Source organism: Vulpes vulpes, chromosome 12 (genome assembly GCF_048418805.1).
Source record: "Vulpes vulpes isolate BD-2025 chromosome 12, VulVul3, whole genome shotgun sequence".
Classification (NCBI taxonomy): domain Eukaryota; kingdom Metazoa; phylum Chordata; class Mammalia; order Carnivora; family Canidae; genus Vulpes; species Vulpes vulpes.
In genome coordinates, this window is record NC_132791.1 from 145,626,477 (window position 1) to 145,647,157 (window position 20,681).

Here is a 20,681-nt window from a genome sequence, read left to right on the forward strand (position 1 = left end):
ATTCAAACACTAAGTGAGTGTTAATCTATGTTATGAGTTGAACTAGGCTCTGGAGGTACCAAAATAAATAAGAATGGTTTGTTCTTATCCTCAAGGAATTTGTCATTTTTATCATTATCATTTTATGTAACATAAATATAAGCTCATAAATTAGAAGGCAGTTATGCACTGAGTCCAGTTACATCCAGGACTGAAACTGAAATTGTTTTGATACTCAAATTTATTCTTGTCTCACTACATCAAGCTTCTGCTTAGGATGAGAGCAGAAATTTAGAGGAAAGTGACCAGAGTTGGTTTTTTTTTAATCATCTCCCTTAATTTATTAGTGTTTATTTATGATTTTTCTAAATTCGGGATTTTTAAGGCAATGTGCGCCCTTATAATCACTCATGCTGTTAATACAATGCTTCCCAATTATACTGTTAAAAAGAAAAGTTTTCCCCATATGTTTGCTTAAAGAGAAACAGAGTCCAAGTTGTCATGTTCATGTAAAATACTCAACTATGCAATTCACTGGGTACAATTGCTAACCAACTACATATGCTATATTTATTATCCTGGAACTCACAGCTGAGAAAATGAAGACTTGAGAAGAGTTCACATGTGCAAAAGGAAGATGATTAAAGAGTTGGCAAAAAGAAATTATGAAGAAAGAGTTAAAGAATTTGGCTTTAGGATGTGAGTTGAATAATATCTTGATAGCAGGGATGCCTAGGTGGCTCAGTGGTTGAGTGGCTGCCTTTGGCTCGGGGTGTGATCCTGAGATCAGGGATCGAGTCCCACCTCAGGCTCCTCGCATGGAGCCTGCTTCTCCCTCTGCCTGTGTCTCTGCCTCTCTCTCTCCCCCCCACCGTGTGTGTGTCTCATGAATAAATAAATAAAATCTTAAAAAAAAAAACCTTGATAACAATCTTCACGTACATGAGAAATTATTGTACCAGCTATTTTTGTTTGTTTGTTTTTGGTTTTGTTTGCTTGTTTGTTTTTTACCTCTGAGGATAGAAGAAAATGAATTCAAACTGCAGCCTTAGGGGTTTAGAGTAGGTTTGAAAAATGCAGTGCTGACAGGTGAGATTGCCAGTTACAGGAATAAGATACCAGGGGAAGTTGTGGAATCTCCCTTAAAAAAACAAAAAATATTTCTAATCTCTATAGTTCAAATGTAACATGGCTCAAGGCAGAAAGGTAGAGTGGTTAACTTCCCAAGGTTCCCTTCAGTTCAAGGACTCTATCACTCTAATGATCTAGCGACCAAAATTATCTTGCCATGGTGAAAGCCAGTTTGATGCTAAAATTCATAGTACCTTTCTACTTTGCTGATAGTTCCATGTAATCATTTAGAAATAATAACCTTAGTTTATGGTTTTCCTACAAATGTCAGCTAGAATCAACTTAAAGTTGACTTGATCAATGTTCATAAAGATTAAAAGGCCAAGTGTAGGACATTGTTAATATTTCAAAACTGTTGCCCCTCTCAGGGAGGCTGGGTGTCTCAGTGGTTGAATATCTGCTTTTGGCTCAGGTTGTGATCCCAGGATCCTGGGATCAACTCTCGCATCGGACTCCCTGCAGGGAGCCTGCTTCTCCCTCTGCCTATGTCTCTGCCTGTCTCTCTGTGACTCTCATGAATAAAGAAATAAAATCTTAAAAAAAAACCAACAACAATAACATTGCCCCTCTCATTAAGTCTCATTTTAATCCCAAACCATGTAAAACCCAGTAAATAAGATCATTATGAAGCTCTGAGATTATAATATCCCCCTACAAGTAACCCCCTAAACTTTCTCTCACCAAATTATGTTGATTTAGAACTTCAGAGGTTGCTCAGAAGCAAATCAAACATAGCAGAGGGATAGGATATCATTCTATCTAGCTTATTTACTTGACAACTAAGAAATAGATTCATGATACTTATGGAATCATGCCAGATCATACAGATTAGTAAAATACAAAGTTGGGAACAAAATTCAAGTCTTTTGGTTCCTTATATAGTAGTAGTTATTTTATAAAACACATTTTTCATGTCAAAGAACCAAACTAAAGGCAACTTAAAAAAATCATGTTTCAAAATATATCCAGATGCTTAAAAGACTGGACAAAGAACTTGAAATTCCTTTTTTTGTGAAACATCTGACCATTCTCTCCACACTATAATGAAATCAAGTATCTTCCTGCACTAACAGGTATATATAAGAGTCATTCCATTAATATGTGGCTACCGTATTCTAGTACCGTACATAAATAAAATGTATATCTTCTCTAATGGATTTGTTATATACTATCAACTTCCCATAACTGTAAAAAGTAGGCTTTAGAGGCAGAAAAATGAGTTAACTTGATTTTACCAACTCTTAATATCTATATGACTTTGAGAAAGTTACATAACCTTTTTATTTCCCCATCTGCAAAATGAAGGTAATATTATTTGCCTAGATTGACTAAGATATTACAATATGTAAAATACTTAGCACAAGCCTAGGAAACACAAGTCCTCAGTAAACTATAAGTGCTGTTATTATTATTATTATTATTATTATTATTCCTATAAAATTATCTTAATTGATGATGAAGGCTAAAGCCTTTCTATTAGGCATAAAGAATAAAAAACCTCTTTCTTAGGAAAATTATACTTACCTTCCAAAGCCGTATTTCCATTATCAAAAGAAAGTTCAGTTGAACTGACACTTCTTGCATTTTCTGAGGACCTAATTTGTGCCAGAAGCTCTACTAAGTGTTGTGGGTACAAAGATGAAGCAAAGAGTCACAGCTTCAAGGGTCTCATGGCCCAGGGTTGAAAGAAACATATAAACAAATAAATACAATATGACATGACACAGAAAGCAGTAAAGAAAGTACAGTGAAAGGATGGAGGAGAATGAGGAGGGGTAGCAGGTGGAATTTAGAATTGCTTATCAGAAAATCCAATCAAGTAAACGGGAAGGGGGTTCAAGACAATGGTAGGATGACTATAAGCTCACCTCCTTCCATGAACACAACAATTTGGGAACATATGGGACAATTTTCCTCTGAAAGGTTGCTGAGAACTAGATGAATAGTACAACAAAAGACAAAAGAGATGCATTGAGAAGGGTTAGGAGAGGCAGAGATGTAGCCTTGGCTGAACCCCACCCCAGATACAGTGATTCCACAATTGGGAGAAATCTCTCAAATATGGAACTCTCCCTGAAGGTACTGTGCCCCACATCTGGTACTCCAACCCTGGGGGCTGGCACTGGAAAGATGAGCCACCCAGTGTCTTGTTTTGAAAATCAATAAGTCTTAAGAGAAGAATACTCATAGAACCACAAGGAAAGGAAACTGTACTTTTAAAAAACTCATATGCAAACCCACTCACCACAAGATCCAATGTGGAAGGAAGGGATTGAAAGCATCTAGACCTTAAGTGAGGGAGACACACTAATTTTAAAGCAGCTACCAGAGACACAGGAACCTGCAGGGACTTTATCTGAAAACAGAAGGGCTGGCAGACACCATCTTCACAATCTCATTCTAACTTACTGATGGATGCTACTTTTGGTGCCTTCCCTCTATCCTGCTAATACCAAAGTTTGCTCTTCCTACTCTCCCTGCTGACCACCCCCTGAGACTGGGCCAGGAAAGTGCCCCACACTCTGCCCACTCCATATAGCATCCAAGTTGCAATGGGGCCAGATGAGTGCCCTGAGCCTTGCTTAACCTGTGCAAGGACTGAACTGCAGTGGGACACACAAGTGCCTTGAACCCCACCCAGAGCACTCAGAGATAAAGCTGCAACTGGGAGGCACAAGCCATTTGAACCCTGCTCCACCTGTACAGTGGCCCAGCTGCTATCAGCCAGGGGAGTGACCCAAACTCCACTTCTCCAGCAGCAGGCTCAGGCCTATCATGTCCTGCAGGTACACGCAACCCACACAGGAGATGCCCATAGTGTGCCTGGCTCTGGTGGCCAGAGGAGAATGTCTTCTGGGCCACACCAAACAATTCCTACACGAAACCACTCTTTCAAGACTGAGGGAGGTATCTGTTTTATGTATTACAATAAATAAACACAGAGAGACAGGCAAAATGAGAAGATAGAGGAATCTGTTTTAACCAAGGCAAATCCCCAGGAAAAAAACAACACCTTAATGAAATGGAGCTAAGCAACATATCTGATAAAGAGTTACAAATAATGGTCATAAAGATGCTCACCAATCTTGGGAAAAGAAGGGATGAACATAGCAAGAATTTCAACAAAGAGAAAATATAAGAATGTACCAAAAAGAAGTTATAACTGAAGTGAAAAATACACTAGAGGAATTCAACAACAGAATGGATGAAATAGAAGTACAAATAAGTGAGATGGAAGACAAAGCAATGGAAAACACCCAGACATAACAGCAAAATGAAAAAAAAATTACAAGAAGTGAGGATACCTTAAGTGACCTCTGGGACAACATCAAGTGGAATAATCTTTTCATTATAGGAGTCCCATAAAGATGAGAGAGAGAAAAAGTCCAGAAAAATGACTTGAAGAAATAATGGTTGACAACTTCCCTAATCTGGAAAAGGAAACAGGTATCCAGGCCCAGAAACATAAAGTTCTAATAAGGTAAACCCAAAGAGAAACACATTATAATTAAAAGGTTAAATGTTAAGGATACAGAAATAATCTTAGAAGTAACATGAGAAGAGCAGCATATTATGTATCAGGGAAAACTCATGAGGCAATCAGATTTTTTAGCAGACAGACCAGAAGGGAGTGGCATGACATATATAATATGCTAAGGGGAAAAATTGCCAACCAAGAATTCTCTACCCAGCAAGATTATCATTCAGAATTGAAGGGCAGATTAAGGATTTTCCAAATAAACAAAATTTATCACTACTAAACCACTATTAAAAGAAATATTAAAGGACATCTCTAAGCTAAAAAAGGTCACTAATTAATAATAATAAAACATACATATGTAAAAATTTATCATCTTATTTTTATTAACACACTCCTCAAAGATAATTTTGAGGTGCTGTTTTCCATTCTTCATTTCAGCTTTCACATTAATTCTCATTCTTAACTTGATAAAAGGCAGACACATTAAAGAGGTCATTATCAATATCCTCGGGTTTCTATGGACTGGGTAATAATTTAATTGTGTGGCTCACATTTGTTTGGATGTGTCATGAGATTCTTAATATCTGCTAGTTTTTAAATATATCTTGTAACTTATCTATAATGCTAATCAGCTAAATATTTTAAATATACATTGTAACTTATTTATAACACCAATCATTTATAATTAGCATTATGAATAAGTTCTGAGACTTGTGGATACATAGGAAAACCCACCTATACTCTATGTAATAAATCACATTTAAGTAACCTCAAGGAAGATGGTTAGATGCTTAAGATGACATAGCTCCCAAAACATATCAATACGCAAGCCTGAACTGAACCCTTCCCCATGAGGAACTAGCACCCTGCATATTAATTTTAGTTGCTCCCTACACTCAGTCATAGAAAAGGACACACAGTCATAAAAAAGCTCCCTATACAATACCTAATATCATTATTCGTAATGTATACTACATTAGAACATAAGCAGAAATCATAGAAACAAGATTTAAAGATTATATGGCAAGGTAACTTCCGAAAAACATACCTTTGAAATAACTTTTCTGAGATTCTTTGAAAACACATAATGAATATAAGCATATTTGACTCTGGTTTAAAATGATAAGTAAAATGGGGAAAAAAAACCAATTTCCCAGATTAAATACTCTGAAATATTCATACTGTGTTAGAATAAAAATACACTAAAAAGGCATTCACAACCACAAACGATAATATATATATGTAGTGCGTGATGCTTTGCCAAACATGTTTCCATAAGTCCTCATACCTGAGCTAGATGGTATCCAAGTGAAATGTTATAGTAATAGAAGAAGGGTAACTGTAGAGTAAATGCACTTTTAGCTAACAGGCTATGGGGTATGTTGCGTCAAGCAGAGAATTTCCAAGTCAGCATGGGCTCTTCTTCCATTCAGCAGGACCTATTACTAGATGCTCTTACTTCTAGCTCCACAGTACTTGAATTTGTCTCCTTTTTTCCATTTCCTCCTTTAGAGACTGAAAGAACAATGAGGTGAGGAGTTTATCAGTCTGCTACTGGCATATTCTCATACCCAGAATAGTGCCTGACAGGTAGAAAGTGCTCAGCAAATCCTTTTAAACAAATGAATGAATTCCCATAGTCCCACATTATCCTATTTCCTCAAACCTCATCCCCACCCTCGATTTCTATGGAACCTTCTAGTTGGTGTCATGAACCAGATTTTCTGTTCTCTCGTGCACCTTACATATGGCTGCTTCACTGATTACACTAAAGTACAGGTTTAATGATTTTACTTCTGAGATTAAAGCCCTTATATTTCTTTTTATTATTACAAACTCCTCCTCCTCCTGGTACTTAAAAGTCTTCCATAATGACCCTAACTGACCTTCCCCAGATCCCAGCCTTCAGTTTCAAAATATGATCCTTTGTATCATTCTTGTCACCTCTCAGACCATCTTGCTTATTTGGCTGTGTTCCGCAGGTTCTTTAACCCACAGTAGCTGCAGTGATCACATTTACCTACAGAAATACCAACAGTCCTTCAGTATTTATGTGAAATGCTACTTCATTCAAGATTTACTAATCAGATGCCATCGCTTTGTCTTATGCAACTCTCCTACTCTGTCTTATAATAGTTACATATAGATCCATGTCTTCTCCTCAGTATTCTAGACTCCTGAAGGCCGATAACTATGTCTTACGTAACTTTGACTTTAAAGTGTTATAAAGATTGTTTTGTGTTGTTGTTGTAGTTGTTTTCAAATTGTATGCCATGGAGCTTGTTGGCTGAATAAGAAACGAAAGCTGTTTGGTAACGGTGAGTCTTTTCCTGCCATACCTGGTGGAGAGTGAGGAAGGGGTAAGCCTAAGGAAGAGAGAAGGAGAGCATTCCTCCTTCTGCTGGTAGCCCAACTGCCCAGCATGAGCAAAATTAGCTTTTGAACATCTCTGAACGTTAATACTCAGCCTAGTCACTCAATTGCTATGTGGCAGCATTTAGAAAAAAGAAAAAAAACTCTCTATGATAAATTATTTTGAAGTTCACAGTTTATCATACATTTAATGTAATAAGCTGACAAAGCAGCTTTTAAAACATTGTGAAGGTTTTGTTTTCCTCCTCTGCTTCCTCCTGTGTATTTTCTCTTTGTTAAATTCATTAAGAAAAAGAAAAATACTTCCTTGGAAAATACTGTACTCTGTGATCATACCATTGTCTATGGATGCCCCTGATCTGAAACTCAAAACAAAAGGCTGTATCTGAAGAAAGAAGAGGAGGAAATGGTGCAGAGAACTAGCCTGGTTGGTTAGAGTAGTCCTGCCCCCAACCCCCAGGGAAAGCTGTTCCCCAGGCCACTTTCTGCTTTAGACAGCCCTGATCTTAGAGATAAGCGGGATGCAGGTTATGCTATCTGAGAACCCTGGACAAATGTGGCTCATTGTGATGTAATCTGATTTTAGAAGGGCTTACGCAATTCACATTCCTTGTCAGAGGCTTTCCCACATTTCTGGATTGCTGATTCCATTTTAATAATTTTTTTTAAGTGCAGGGAAGGAGAAAACATCTGCTCATTATCTGAGAAAATATAATAGCTACCTCTTTGGATGGAGGGTTGGGTTATGAATCAGTGTTTTTCTGTTTCTTCATTTCATTTATGTGCAGGTTTACTACACACTCTGGACTGGTTTGAAACCTCCCAATGACGTCAATGGAGCAGAGAAATTGGAGCAGCGGAGACAGCTGCAATGCACCAAGTCTACTGAGGTTTTATTCTTTTCTCCCAGAGTGACATCTGAGACAGATATTATCAATCAAGCCCTCCTGGCTCAGCATCAAATCAAAGGCACTTTATCATTCAAAGCAGTAGAAGCTGCAATTAGATGAAATGCTCAGTTTTTTCCCTAGGAATATCTTGTTTGTGACAATTAATAATGCAATTAAAACTTAAATAAAAGAATGATTAATAAAATATTTAATTTAAATATGGGCATGATTTCCTTTACTGTTTAATTATCAATTATTAAAGATCACTCTCTACATTATTTTGTATAAAAAATTCAAAACAATCAATCAAATTACTGCCTCTTTTGAAACACTAATAAAAACCAAATGACCAACTTCAACTGGTTTCCAAGAGATGTCTAAATGTCCAGGAAGAAAAATATATATAGCATGGTTTTACCATCATTTAGAAAACAACAAAAAACAACAACAGAAATCCCACGATATCTGACAGGCAGGGATCCAGAGCTCCGTGAGTTAACATTTCTTCTAATAACACTCAAAGCTAAAAAGAAGAAAGGAGAGCTTATTGCTTTTTTGTTTGTTAAGCACAACATATTATTTACTGACTTTTCAAGCATCTCTTCCTAGGAATAGTCTTACTTGCCTGAGTATATAATAGCATATTAAAATAAAAAATAAAAAACCCACAGCACTTAATCTAATTATACAGTTTTAAAGAAATGTCTCTCTTCTCTTCTTCTCTTCTTCTCTTCTTCTCTTCTCTCTTCTCTCTTCTCTTCTCTTCTCTTCTCTTCTCTTCTCTTCTCTTCTCTTCTCTCTTTCTCTTCTCTCTCTCTCTCTCTCTCTTTTTTAAAGGGAGACTTTAAACTTCTAAAAATCCTGAGGGCTAATCATAACCAGTCTAACTAATAAATATCCTTTAAATGGGTTTTTGTTTTTAAAGTTACCCAGGAGACATAAGCATAGAACAATATTACCAGAGTAAAGAAAATGAAGAATACTTTCTCACTTCTCCCTGCCTTCTAGAGTATTTGTTGGCAAACAATGCTGGTGATAAAATAAACATAAAGTGGACTACAGAGAAATCTGGGATAAAAATAAAGGAGAAAATACCAACATCAATCTCAAGGTTATGTGGCCAAACTGAGTAAGATCCAAAGCCATTTAGTCCAGAAAATCAGACTGGCCGAGAACAAGAAATAGAGAAAACCATACTCTTCATCAATTGTCTATTATCCACAAAGCATCATCATCCACTCTATGTTATTCCATCAGGTAATATTATATATGATGTATATTGTTGTAACTCAATAACAGATTCCAAAAATACGAAAAGCTATGATGCAGGAGACTTACTTTTTCAGTGAGAAATAAATGAGAGAACTAAAAGTTTAGGTTAGCTAGACTAACAAATGTCTTGCTAATCAGCCATGCTTACCCAACATAGGGTATTAAACATGCTCTTTATTATTTGGATTTAAACAGTAAGTTTCTTTTTCCTACCCTCTTTCATTCATTTAGCTGTGAAGCAGACAATAAATCATAGCTAAAGCTACCAAATATCTTGTACATTACTTACAAAGCTGAACTTCCCAACTGATCCAACCCTAAAGTCTCTCCAACCACTGAATCCATCTTCCCTTTTCCATTCCCCTTGTTCCACATAATGGTAGCATGTTCTTGTATTCCAGCTCCCAGAAAAAACAAGTACATGTCCTTGCATGACTAAGTCTGCCAAATGATAATACAATGAAATGACACATGAACAGATGCTCTGTGATAGATATTATTTTAGATGTTTGCTTAAAAATGTGTATCATTGTGCTTTGGTGCCAGGTACTATGCTACACAGTGGGAATGAACACAAACACACACACACCCAAGTAAATCATACAAAATCCACGGAGTAAACCAAACCAGCAAATTGAGAATCATCATTCTTCCCTCCCACATCTAATCATCAGTATCAGTACCCAAAAAAGCAAAGTCCCATTCACAGCTGTGGGAAATCTGTCTTATGTTGATAAGTGGTCTGCCAAACCTTGTCATAAGTGTCATAAACAAGCAAGTAATAGCTCAGGTAGTTACGCATCCCAGAAGATTCTACCTCTTTTACCTTTCTTGGATTGGTTTCCTCTTCATCTGGCCAGAGATGACCTAGTTAATGTCATCTTTGTCTCTTTCGTAGATTACCCCGACAGCCTCCTAACCAGTTCCCTTCCTTGGAGCTTTACCTTAAGATCATACTTTTATTTATTTATTTTTTCAAAGATTTATTTATTTATTTCAGAGAGAGAGAGGACATGAGAAGGGGCAGGGGCAGAGGGAGAGAGATGGAGAAGCAGACTCCCCACTGAACAGGGAGCCCTACAAGGGGCCAGATCTCAGGACCCTGAGATCATGACCTGAGCCAAAACCAACAGTTGGATGCTTAACCAAGTGAGCCACCCAGGAGCCCCAAGATCATATTTTTAAATGATAAATCTGGCCTTGCCATTCCCTACTTAAAAGCCTTCATGATTTCTCAAAGCTTTAATGAAAAAAAGTCTCTTCCTTAGCATGTCACAACAGATCCTATATGATAGGTGCTTTGACTACCTCTCCAGCTCTATCTTCTTGATGTGTCTATAAGTATCCACTCACATTGCTCAGTTTCCCAAACTCACTGTACTATTCCACATTTTTGTATATTTTCTGCCCTTTAGCTCCACCTTTACATCACAATTCCCATTAACACATACTTTTATTATGATAGACACATAATTGTAGCATATGTATCATACATAGGTCTGCTGCCTCCCTACCTGAGTGTGAGCTCCTAAAGAGTTATGACTGTATATAGTTCACTTCTATTTCCCTCAGCTAGGCCCAGAATGGCATTCTGTTTCTGAAAAAATGCCAAAGGAATAAATAAATTTTAGTATCTATGATTTCAGTTGATCTACCTTACAAAAAAAGGCATTAGAATCCTTTCTGTGGGAAAAGGATGAATCTTAGAGGGTGGCCTGGGCAATTAGGCCCCATTTCCTTCTCCTCTAGACTTGTTTCAATTGGGAATGGGCCCTGCATCCTGGAGCCATGAGAAAAGATACCAGAAGTTCCAGAATCAGGTTTAGATAGAAGCATTTAAAATCCACACATTATGAGGGTTTCCAGTTCTTCTAAGGAGTGCATAGCTGACCATTTCCAACCAAAAATTGTAGTGAAGCTAGAGGTAGCAGTCTACATCAATCAATCCCTGTAGGATGGCAATTAATCATTTATTGACAACTACACTTGTCCAAATGACCTGAGCATCCTGGCTTGTTTACTGCTTAATTCAACAAATATTGATTGACAACTGTGTCATCCTAGACATTGCAAATTTAATGGTAAACAAACAGGTTAGCTTGTACTTAGCTTTTTTTTTTTTTTCTCTTCTAATACATTTTTGGTATATGAGCAGCACATGAAGAAGGGCCCTTTTTGTCAAAAGGTAGATCTCATTCTCCATGTCATACTACTGGATCTTCTCCAAGTAATTCCTGTCTCTGTGTGCAGTCTCTACCATCAATTCTATTCCATGTTCCAACCTGCCTCGTGCAGTTCCACTGTCCATTGCAAGACAGAGGGGAAAAGAATCACTGCTCTCGAAGCATGCACAGGCATCTAGATAGTCTAGCATTGGGCATCCACAATTTGATGGTGTTTTGATGTTAATAGAGAAATATCTGAGTGAGCTCCCCTGGTTGACAAACACTAATGAATTAGTGGCTCTGAATTAATCAAAGTAGTAAAACGTGAAGGTGGATTTTTTAACAGATGAATGATATGCAGAGACTAGATATTAAGCATATATGCTTCATTATCCAAATTTAATTTTAGGGTCCTTGGGATCTTTCCCTTATTTACATCAGTTTCAGTACACAGTGTAACATATATTTGCCCATGGCATGGGTGCCATAAAAATTTGTGGATTGTTGTTTTTGTAAGCAATCAAAATATTTTTTTTTTGTCAAGAGCACCAGATATATCTAAGTAAGCTAGAAAATAAATATGATTTTTCTGTTCATAAGGCCCCCCAAATTTAAATATAGTCATTAAATAAAATTTAAATATTTTAAAACTTTGTAAATAATAACAAACATTTAAAACCTTGTCATCAGCAGTCAAGAAATCAGTAGTTACACAATCAGCTTTATCATGTGGTACAAAGAGCAAGACTTTTAGAATCATACAGACCCAAGTTTGTGTTCTGAATCTGTTCAAATATTCATTCCTTAAAAATAGTTAAAATGATACCATCTAAGGCTCAGTTTATAATCCATAATATAGGGAGCATAGTACTTATTTATTAGATTATTATGAAGAATAAGTATGTATAAAATACCTTAAACTGGAATAGAGTATATAGTTAATATTTTTAAAAGATACATTTTCATCTATTTTGAGTTTTTTGGAGAGAAGGGGAAAATTTTACATGTAATTTCAGAACATCATTAATCATGAGCTTTTTCAAGAAATATATAAGGGAATAAAAGGTGCATATATAATCTCCTACTGTCTTCTTCAAAAAGCAATGGTAGACTCTGTGATGACACTTTATAGTATTTTTAAGTGTGAACTAAAATTCTAATTCCAGGACTTGTCCTTTATATCTTAGAAAGTGATTTTTGACTGTGTGACTGAAATTTTTGTATTTCATAGCAACATATTATCTACCAAATCTTCCAAATCTTTGTTTACTGAGCCATTAAGGCACTTTACCTTTAAAAATGGGTTTTCTTGTTGCTTACTTGAAATCAACACTGAGGGTCTATACTAAATATCTTTGAATGGGATTTCCTAAAATGTCACAGCTTAAATATTTATTATCTGGTTTCAACATGCAATGGACACAAGCCATTTTAACTTATTTCCACCTGCAGCTTATGACACTTATGCCAGTTCTGATGGCAAAAAATTGTTGAAGGCTTTGAAACTTTGCTGATGTAAGAATAAAAGCTACACAGTGACTCTTAGTTTTAAAATAAAATTCTGCTTTAGGTCAGGTATTCTCAAGGGGGTAAGAGGACCAAAGACCAATGATTTCCTAATGTCATTTCTCCAAAATCACTTGCATTTGTGGAGACACCTAAGTGCCAAGTCACACAACACATGCACACAGGCGAGTATGCATGTGCATGCATGCACACACACACACACACACACACAATGCCTTATTTTAACAAGTACTTAGTGGGCTTATTATGTGCCAGACAGTCTTCTATGTATTTAGAATATATCCATTAATGAAACAGAAAAAATATCCTGCCCTCATGGAATTCACATTCCAGTTTGGGGCAGGGAATGACATAGGAGGAGTAGGTTCTGAAAATAAAATATATAAAACCATAGTATAGAATTTATCTTTCCCTGGACAGGCACAGCCACTTCTGCTTCCATTCCTTTGCATTTGCTTTCATCTTTATCTTGAATGCCTCCTTATTGTCCTGATAGACCAAGTTTAAATATCAACTTTCTGTGAAGCTAGGCTAGCTCTTCTTGGGGACTTAAGGAGCTTCTTGCATGGCTCCTTTATGGCATTTCTCAAATTGTCTTCCAATTGACATGTTTGTCTCTGTCACCGGAGGACAAGCTCCTCGTAGGCAGGAACATAGCAAGGACTAATATTTAGTAAGTATTGTATCACCAGGGCCATCAAATACAATCAATAAATATTCAGTTAAAAAATGAATACAGTTTTTGCCTTTCTCAGTCTGACTCCTTTCACTTAGCTTCTAGATCCATCCATGTAGTCTCAAATCACACAATCTCATTGTTTTTATGTCTAGATAATATTCTATTGTATATATGTGCCACATCTTCTTTATATATTCATCCACTGAAAGACACCAGTTGCTTTTATATCTTGTTATTGTAAATAATGCTGCAATAAACATAGGGGTGTATGTATCTTTTCATATTAGTATTTTTGTTTTCTTCGGGCAAATACCCAACAGTGGAATTATTGGATCATATAGTATTTCTACTTTTAATTTGTTTTGAGGAATCTCTATATTGTTTTCCACAGTGGATGCACAAATTTATTTTCCCACCAATAGTGAATGAGGGTTCCTTTTTCTCCATATTCCCACCAACACTTGTAGTTTCTTGTTCTTTTGATTTTAGACATTCTAACAGGTGTACAGTGATACCTTATTGTGGTTCTTTAAAAAAAAGATTTATTTAATTATTTTAGAGAGAGAGAAGCATGGGATGTGGGGGAACAGAGGGAAAGGGAGACTGTAGCAGACTGCCTGAGCATGGAGCCTGACACTGGGTTCCACCTCAGGATCCTGAGATCATGACCTAAGCCGAAATCAAGAGTTGGATGCTTAAATGACTGAGCCACCCAGGCATCCCTCTCATTGTGGTTTTGATTTGCATTTCCTTGATGCTGAGTGATGTTGAGTATCTTTTCAAGTGTCTGTTAGCCGTCTGTATGTCTTCTTTGGAAAAATGTCTATTCAGGTGTCAACTATACTCAAAAAAAAAAAAAAAAGAATGAATGTAGTTTTATTTTGTCACAAAAAAAGAAAGATTAATTGTGAGGTTAGCTATGAATACAATGTTTCTTTGCACACCATCCATACACAAGTTTGGATAATACATAAATTCAAGAAAAATTTTGCTAGAAATAGAAATATTTTATGTGAAATACAATAGCATTGTTTTACTAAAAGCTGATTCAGTAGGCCTGGTAACTCAAAAGCTAGCTTTTAATTAGTTGATATAAATAATCTTGATAGAAATATTAATTCTATGACTTGATTATCCTTTAAAATGCTTAATTTCATCTGTGGTATAATCATTTGGATAATTTGAGGAGTATAGTTATTTATTTTCTTCGGTCTTCTAATTAACAGAAGAAAATTAAATTACTGTGCTATAAGAAGGAAGTCTTAGCCATCAGCCTAACTTACTGTGATTGGCACAATAGAGCTTACTATGGGGAGCTGCAATTGAATGAGGTTCTTGTAGCTTTTAAACAGTGCCTATACCCCACTGCAGGATCACACCTGTGGTTCTGTGTGTGGAGCCCTGTCAAGTCATTATCCACCAGATTAGCTGTTTGTCAGTGACCTCTAATCTTCAAATTTTTCTTCTGTCTTCGGTTTGGAAAACCTTGCCTTTGTTTCATTTGACTATGTAATGATAGAAGAAGCTGCCTTGTTACAGAGAGGAAAATCTTGGGAGCAAGATAACATCCCTTCCTGCATCAACTCTCAGGGTAATTTTAGGTCTTCTACTGATCTGATAGCCTGTATTATCTGTGTTTAACAAGCTTGTATTACTAGGTACTATGCATAGCTTCTAATATTGAATAAGAATATGTGTCCCTCTTTGGTCTTCTTTCCTGAAAACAATCAATCAAACAAACAGACAAATGAACAAACACACTTCGACTGAATTTTCAAGGAATAATTTCATGAGAAAGGTTTTATTCTTCTGCTCTAAATCTGGGGCAAGTGCATTCACACTTTTCTTGCATACCTCTGACACCTAGCTTCATGCTGAGCACAGCAAATATGTGATGATTGATAGATTACTCTGACTTAGAAGTATGTGCTATGCTTGAGCAGACTGTATGCAGTTCCTTTAAATAGCATAGGAAGGAAGAAGTAATATAATTCTTCAAATATTACATACAATTTTCTTCATCAAAGTAGGCTCATAGGCATTCACTCATACTGCTTGTTCTATGGCTAAAGTCTCAAGAGAAGGATAATGATACAGCACAGAAAAAACAGAAATGTACTTTTGAAAGTTTGAGAGTTTATATTCCAGCTAAATAAAAGAGTCATTGATTGAACTGAGTTCTTTTTTTTTGCTGTCTATACCTCAGTAATAATCAGTAGAAGATTTTTCGAATTTTTGTGATATTCAAATTTTACTTGTTTTTACCTTCATCACAGGGACCTTATCTCAGGCATATTTTTTTCTCATGTTGGCTTTGGTAATTTTAGTATACATGTTGCTGAAGCGAGCACTGATGGCTTTGGTATTTAATGCAAAGGCCTTCTTTGAGCTAAAAAAAAGTATCCTTTGCAACAGAATCACACATAGGATTGGAACTTAATGGTTGTTAAAATTAGCTCTTGAACTAATTTTAGTTTAATTTAGCTTCTATGTTTAACAGTGACAAATACACTCTATCAGGGTCTATAAAATTTTTAACTATTATTTAAAAAAACAAGTATTTGCTGATTTCTGGAAAGGTTTACAAGTCTATAATTTAGTTTCTAATATGATTCCCATGGAAGACAGCGTGGTTTTAGATTAAGCCCATAATCCTAACTACTAAACATGATAAATGTAGGTATGCCCTGCTCTAGGGAATCATGTGGCATACATATATATATATAAAACAAATAAATTGTGAAGTAATTTTACTATAATTCTTCTCATGGCTAAAAAGATTTCCCCCAGAGTTCCTTAAAAGTTTAGTTTCACTGGTGCATTTAGGTGATTGTTTACATAAAATTAATTGACATCAGTGTAATTGAAAATGTAGAGTGCAATTTTATTTTCTCACTTGAGTTTATTCTTAGCAGTTGAACTACAGTTCAATAAGAAAAAATATGTGTAGATAAAGTAACTTAAAAAATTATGTAAGTCAAGTGAGGTCAATTGGAAAAAAGACAAATTTGCACTTAACTCTTAAGGAGTTACATAAAAAAAGAGAAGTCTTTATCACATAGAGGGCTTACAAGGATATTCTAGACGAGTTTCCAAGCTTTTAGCTGTTGAACCTTGAAAATATTTTACCACTTAAAATTCAACAGTCTTAATTGTGAAGTTCCATTTTAATCATTACAAATTCTCATCTAAGAGTTGACTGAGCCATTGGGTCAGCTCAAAGATTATAGATAAACACAAATAGACTCTTCTAGGTTTAGTAGCCCTTGCCTGAATTTTCTCCTCCAAAAACAGAATACAATCTTTGTGGAAGTCCAGTCTCTGCCACCAGGCTGGCCCTACACAATGGCTTATATCTTTCTTGTCTCAAGATTCTTTTTCTTTTTTTAAGATTTTATTTATTTATTCATGAGAGACAAAGAGAGAGAGGCAGAGACACAGGCAGAGGGAGAAGCAGGCTCTTTGCAGGGAGCCTGATGTGGGACTCGTTCCTAGGTCTCCAGGGTCACACCCTGCTGAAGGCGGTGCTAAACCACTAAGCCACCTGGGCTGCCCCTGCCTTAAGATCCTTAATGGTTTCTCACAGCTTTCAGGATAAACTTATAGCTACTTGAGGGCTTATCCAGTTCTGTTTGTCTTCAATATCTGTCTCAAGCAATCATTTCCCTTCTTGAGATTTGAAACACCTACAGTTTTTCCCAAAATGAGTCATGCTAAGCTATGTTATGCCTGGAAGGTCTTTTTTCTTATTCTCTGTCTTGTTGTGGCCTACTAATCCATCAGAATTGTAGTTAGAGGTCTCCTCCTTTATTCTCTGATTTGATATAGATGTATCCAAAGCAGGCTGTGTATACATACATTATTGTTTTCACACATTGATTTATAATCCTTGACCTACTTGTGTGTTTACTCTGATGGTTACACAATTTTGGATCCCAGAAGCCTAGCACAGTACCTACCATATACTAAGTGCTGAATAAATATATGTTCAGTTTCAATAGATAAGTGAAATTTTTCAAAAAGTTGATTTCAACAGCATATCATTACTAAAAGAATCTAGATTTTCAATGAAATGCTAACCAACTTACAAATAACTGTAAGGTGATGAGATGAGGAGTTAAAGAGGCTAATTTTGTTGAGTTAATTCTTTGGACTAGGCATTGTGCTAAGTACTTTTACATCTCATTTAAATATCACCATTAGACACATAACATCTATATTACTTTTATATTTTGTGTTTAAAACGAACTTAGTCTTATTGAGTGATTCATATGTGCCAGTAACGTTGTTGGGTGATTCACATCATATCACTTAAATTTCACGACCTCTCAAGGGAAGCATTATAACTTCATTTACAAACAAGAAAATTAGTACTCAGACCTGACAAGGTCAGACAGTTGTTAAACAATGAAGTTGGGATTTTCACCCACAGTAATCTGGTTATGTAGGCAGTGTTTGCTTCATGGAAACATCACATCACCCAAACTGTTTTCCAGAGGTCCATGAAGATAATAGGTATTTCACTCCCCCAAAAGTTTTATGGTTACATAGGTGTAAATTAGTTTTTCCCTTTTAAAACATATCCTCTTTTTAGAAATGCACAATGACATTAGCTGTACATCACAGCTCCAAAGCCATCAGGAAACCTTCTTAACTGTCTAACCAAGTGTTTTCCAGTTTTAAGAAACCATTTCCTTTTATTCCTTCAGAAACCACTGAAGTTCAACCCCAAGACTGCCTTCAATTAAAGTTATATCAAAATGTGATAAAGGGGTTCTTTTTTGACCTAGTTCTCTCTTGAATTCCATTTTTGATGGAAAGAGTAAAAAATTCTAAGTTCCTTTTCTTTTCATGTCTCCCATATTTTCATGTAATCAGGAAAAACTGTGGATAGGTTCTTAAGAACTAATTATGCTCAAAATTAAGAGTAGGAGTACTTTGCTTTTCTGATACACTCATCAATATCCAAAGTATTTGTTGAATGAACTGTCAGAAGACTGTGTTATGAACTGTGCAAAAACAAATTATGCCAGCCATAATTTCTGCCCTTTCAAAGCACTGGCATTCAGAGCAATTAGAAAGTGAAATAATCCTCAAACAAGCAATACCTGTTTAAATGTATGCTCATAGTCCTGTTTTGATGCATATGTAAATCTGTGACTATGAGGTGACATAAGGGTAAACTGGTGTAAAACCACACAAATCATTGTTTGGTTCCATTTTGTGTCACCCATAGTCTCCCACCTACCCATAATTCCATGTTCATCACCATCTTAACTCAAAATGAAGACACAGTTCACAGACAATAGAAATATTTAAACAATGCAAAGTATTTACATCTCTCACATAGCTCTAAAAACAAGATTAAAAAATACTCAACTATTCACTAAGCACATAAAAATATATATTCAAGAATGGTTAAAAATCTTTATAATTTATAATAACTGCTCATTAGCTTATATTTCTTTTTTGTAAGAGTTTAATACAGAAAAGCTTTTTAAAAATAGTCTTATGCAAGTTGAGGAAAACTTCAAGTCAAGAAAAATAAATATAATTCACGAGTTTTACTCCGGCCTGAGGAATCAACTTATTCTTAAAGAAAACTTCACTTAATTCATAATCTACTTCTATAATTTAAAAAAAACCTAAAGAACTTTTAAAATATGAATATATTCAAGTATTTTTCCTAAAAATCATACAATTTTACAAAGCATAACATAGTCCCCTAGTCTTTTTACATATTTTTAATTTCTTATTATTTAGTGATTTAAAATATGAAACCATGTCCCAGCCCTACCCCTGAACTGTCAGGTCAAGTTTGTTTTTCATAGCATTAACAGCACCTACCATATCCACGAATGTCGCCGGGGAAGCAGCAAATCACTAACATGCAACATCCTGAAGAGCTGGTGCTCTATTAGTATCCCACTATTTGGGACCTTAGTTTATTTTCATTAATTTCCCTGTGTTCTCACTGCCACATAGTTATTGCTTAGCTCTTTGTCCTTTTATTTTTCTTTCCGAAGGCATGCCACTTCCCACTGCAGAGTAGATATCATTTTCAGTACGAATACAAATGACTTAGCAATCAACATGTAAGCATTCAACTGGAACATCATCAGTAGTTTCCTTTAGATATCAAATGAGAAAATCGATTTGCAGTCACATCTGAATGATAGCTCCCATGGTGTATGTAGCATTTCTTGCAATTTACCTCAGAAAAGGAAAGAATTTGAGTTTCCAAAATGGTTGAAAAATCTCCCTTTTAAAAGTATCCTCTGTCTTCTCTTTCATTTTGCATTTTCTCCTCCATGCCTGGTGATATGACAACATGTTTTCGGGTTTTCTTTTAACTGAAATAGTGATCAGATTGATCAAGTAAAATTCTCTCTCCTTCTACTCTTTGCATTGTGTTTGGAGCTATCAAACCTCTTGTCTGACTCGTTCTGCATCGTTTAGTCCATTCGGAGCACGATGAAAGAACACCTAACTCACAGGGTTAGATTTCCTGAATGACTTATGTTAGACCACAACAAAGGAGAAAACCCTGGAGAGATTATAAGTCCTTTTCATCACAGGAGATTACAGAGTACAGAAAATGTCTATGTTACACAAAGAAATAACAGTGTGACTGGAATAATGAATTCAACTTTGCCCAGGTTTAGGATCATACCCCTGACTGCTCTAAGCATTCTGGTGTGTGTTTTAACTTCCATCTCTGGCTGAGAAAGACTGGCCTCTAAGTAGAGACAATAGCCCCTGAAGGCCACTGGGATCATCATTAACACAGCACAGCAGTAACATGTTCAAAGATCCTTAGATCCCTGAAGAACTAAAGGCATCTCCCAGTGGACAAATTACACCCTGAAGACATTCAGCAGACAGGATAAGGGCCTCAGCATTCTGGATCTCTGAGTAGAATGTGGCCATTGCATGGCTCTCGCTGACAAACACCCATTTGTGACAAATGAGAAGACATATCCAAATGGCTTCCCCTTTGTCTCCTGTTTTAGGATTTAGTTTTATTTGTCACCTTTCTGGATCCTGATAATCGTGTATTTTAATAGGATCTGCCCTCCTAGAAGGGATACCTGGTTTCTTTCTATTATTTCTATATTTCTTATTTCTTATTTCTATATTTCAGATTTCTATATTTCTATTATTTCTATATTTCTTATTTCTAT

General features: G+C 36.0%; 1 protein-coding gene across 9 annotated transcripts in view; it reads right to left on the reverse strand.

The window, feature by feature from the left end:
• Window positions 1-20,681, reverse strand: part of PDE4B (phosphodiesterase 4B) — a 530,398-nt gene that overhangs the window by 169,338 nt on the left and 340,379 nt on the right. Inside the window, exon 1 of one of the 9 annotated variants that reach the window (XM_072730660.1) lies at window positions 19,345-20,154. The exons of the other annotated variants lie outside the window; for them this stretch is intronic. Within the exon in view, the coding sequence (XP_072586761.1) occupies window positions 19,345-19,394 (50 nt within the window). The 5' untranslated portion in view covers window positions 19,395-20,154. Of the gene's footprint in view, window positions 1-19,344; window positions 20,155-20,681 lie in introns of those variants that run through there. 9 annotated transcript variants of the gene reach the window in all.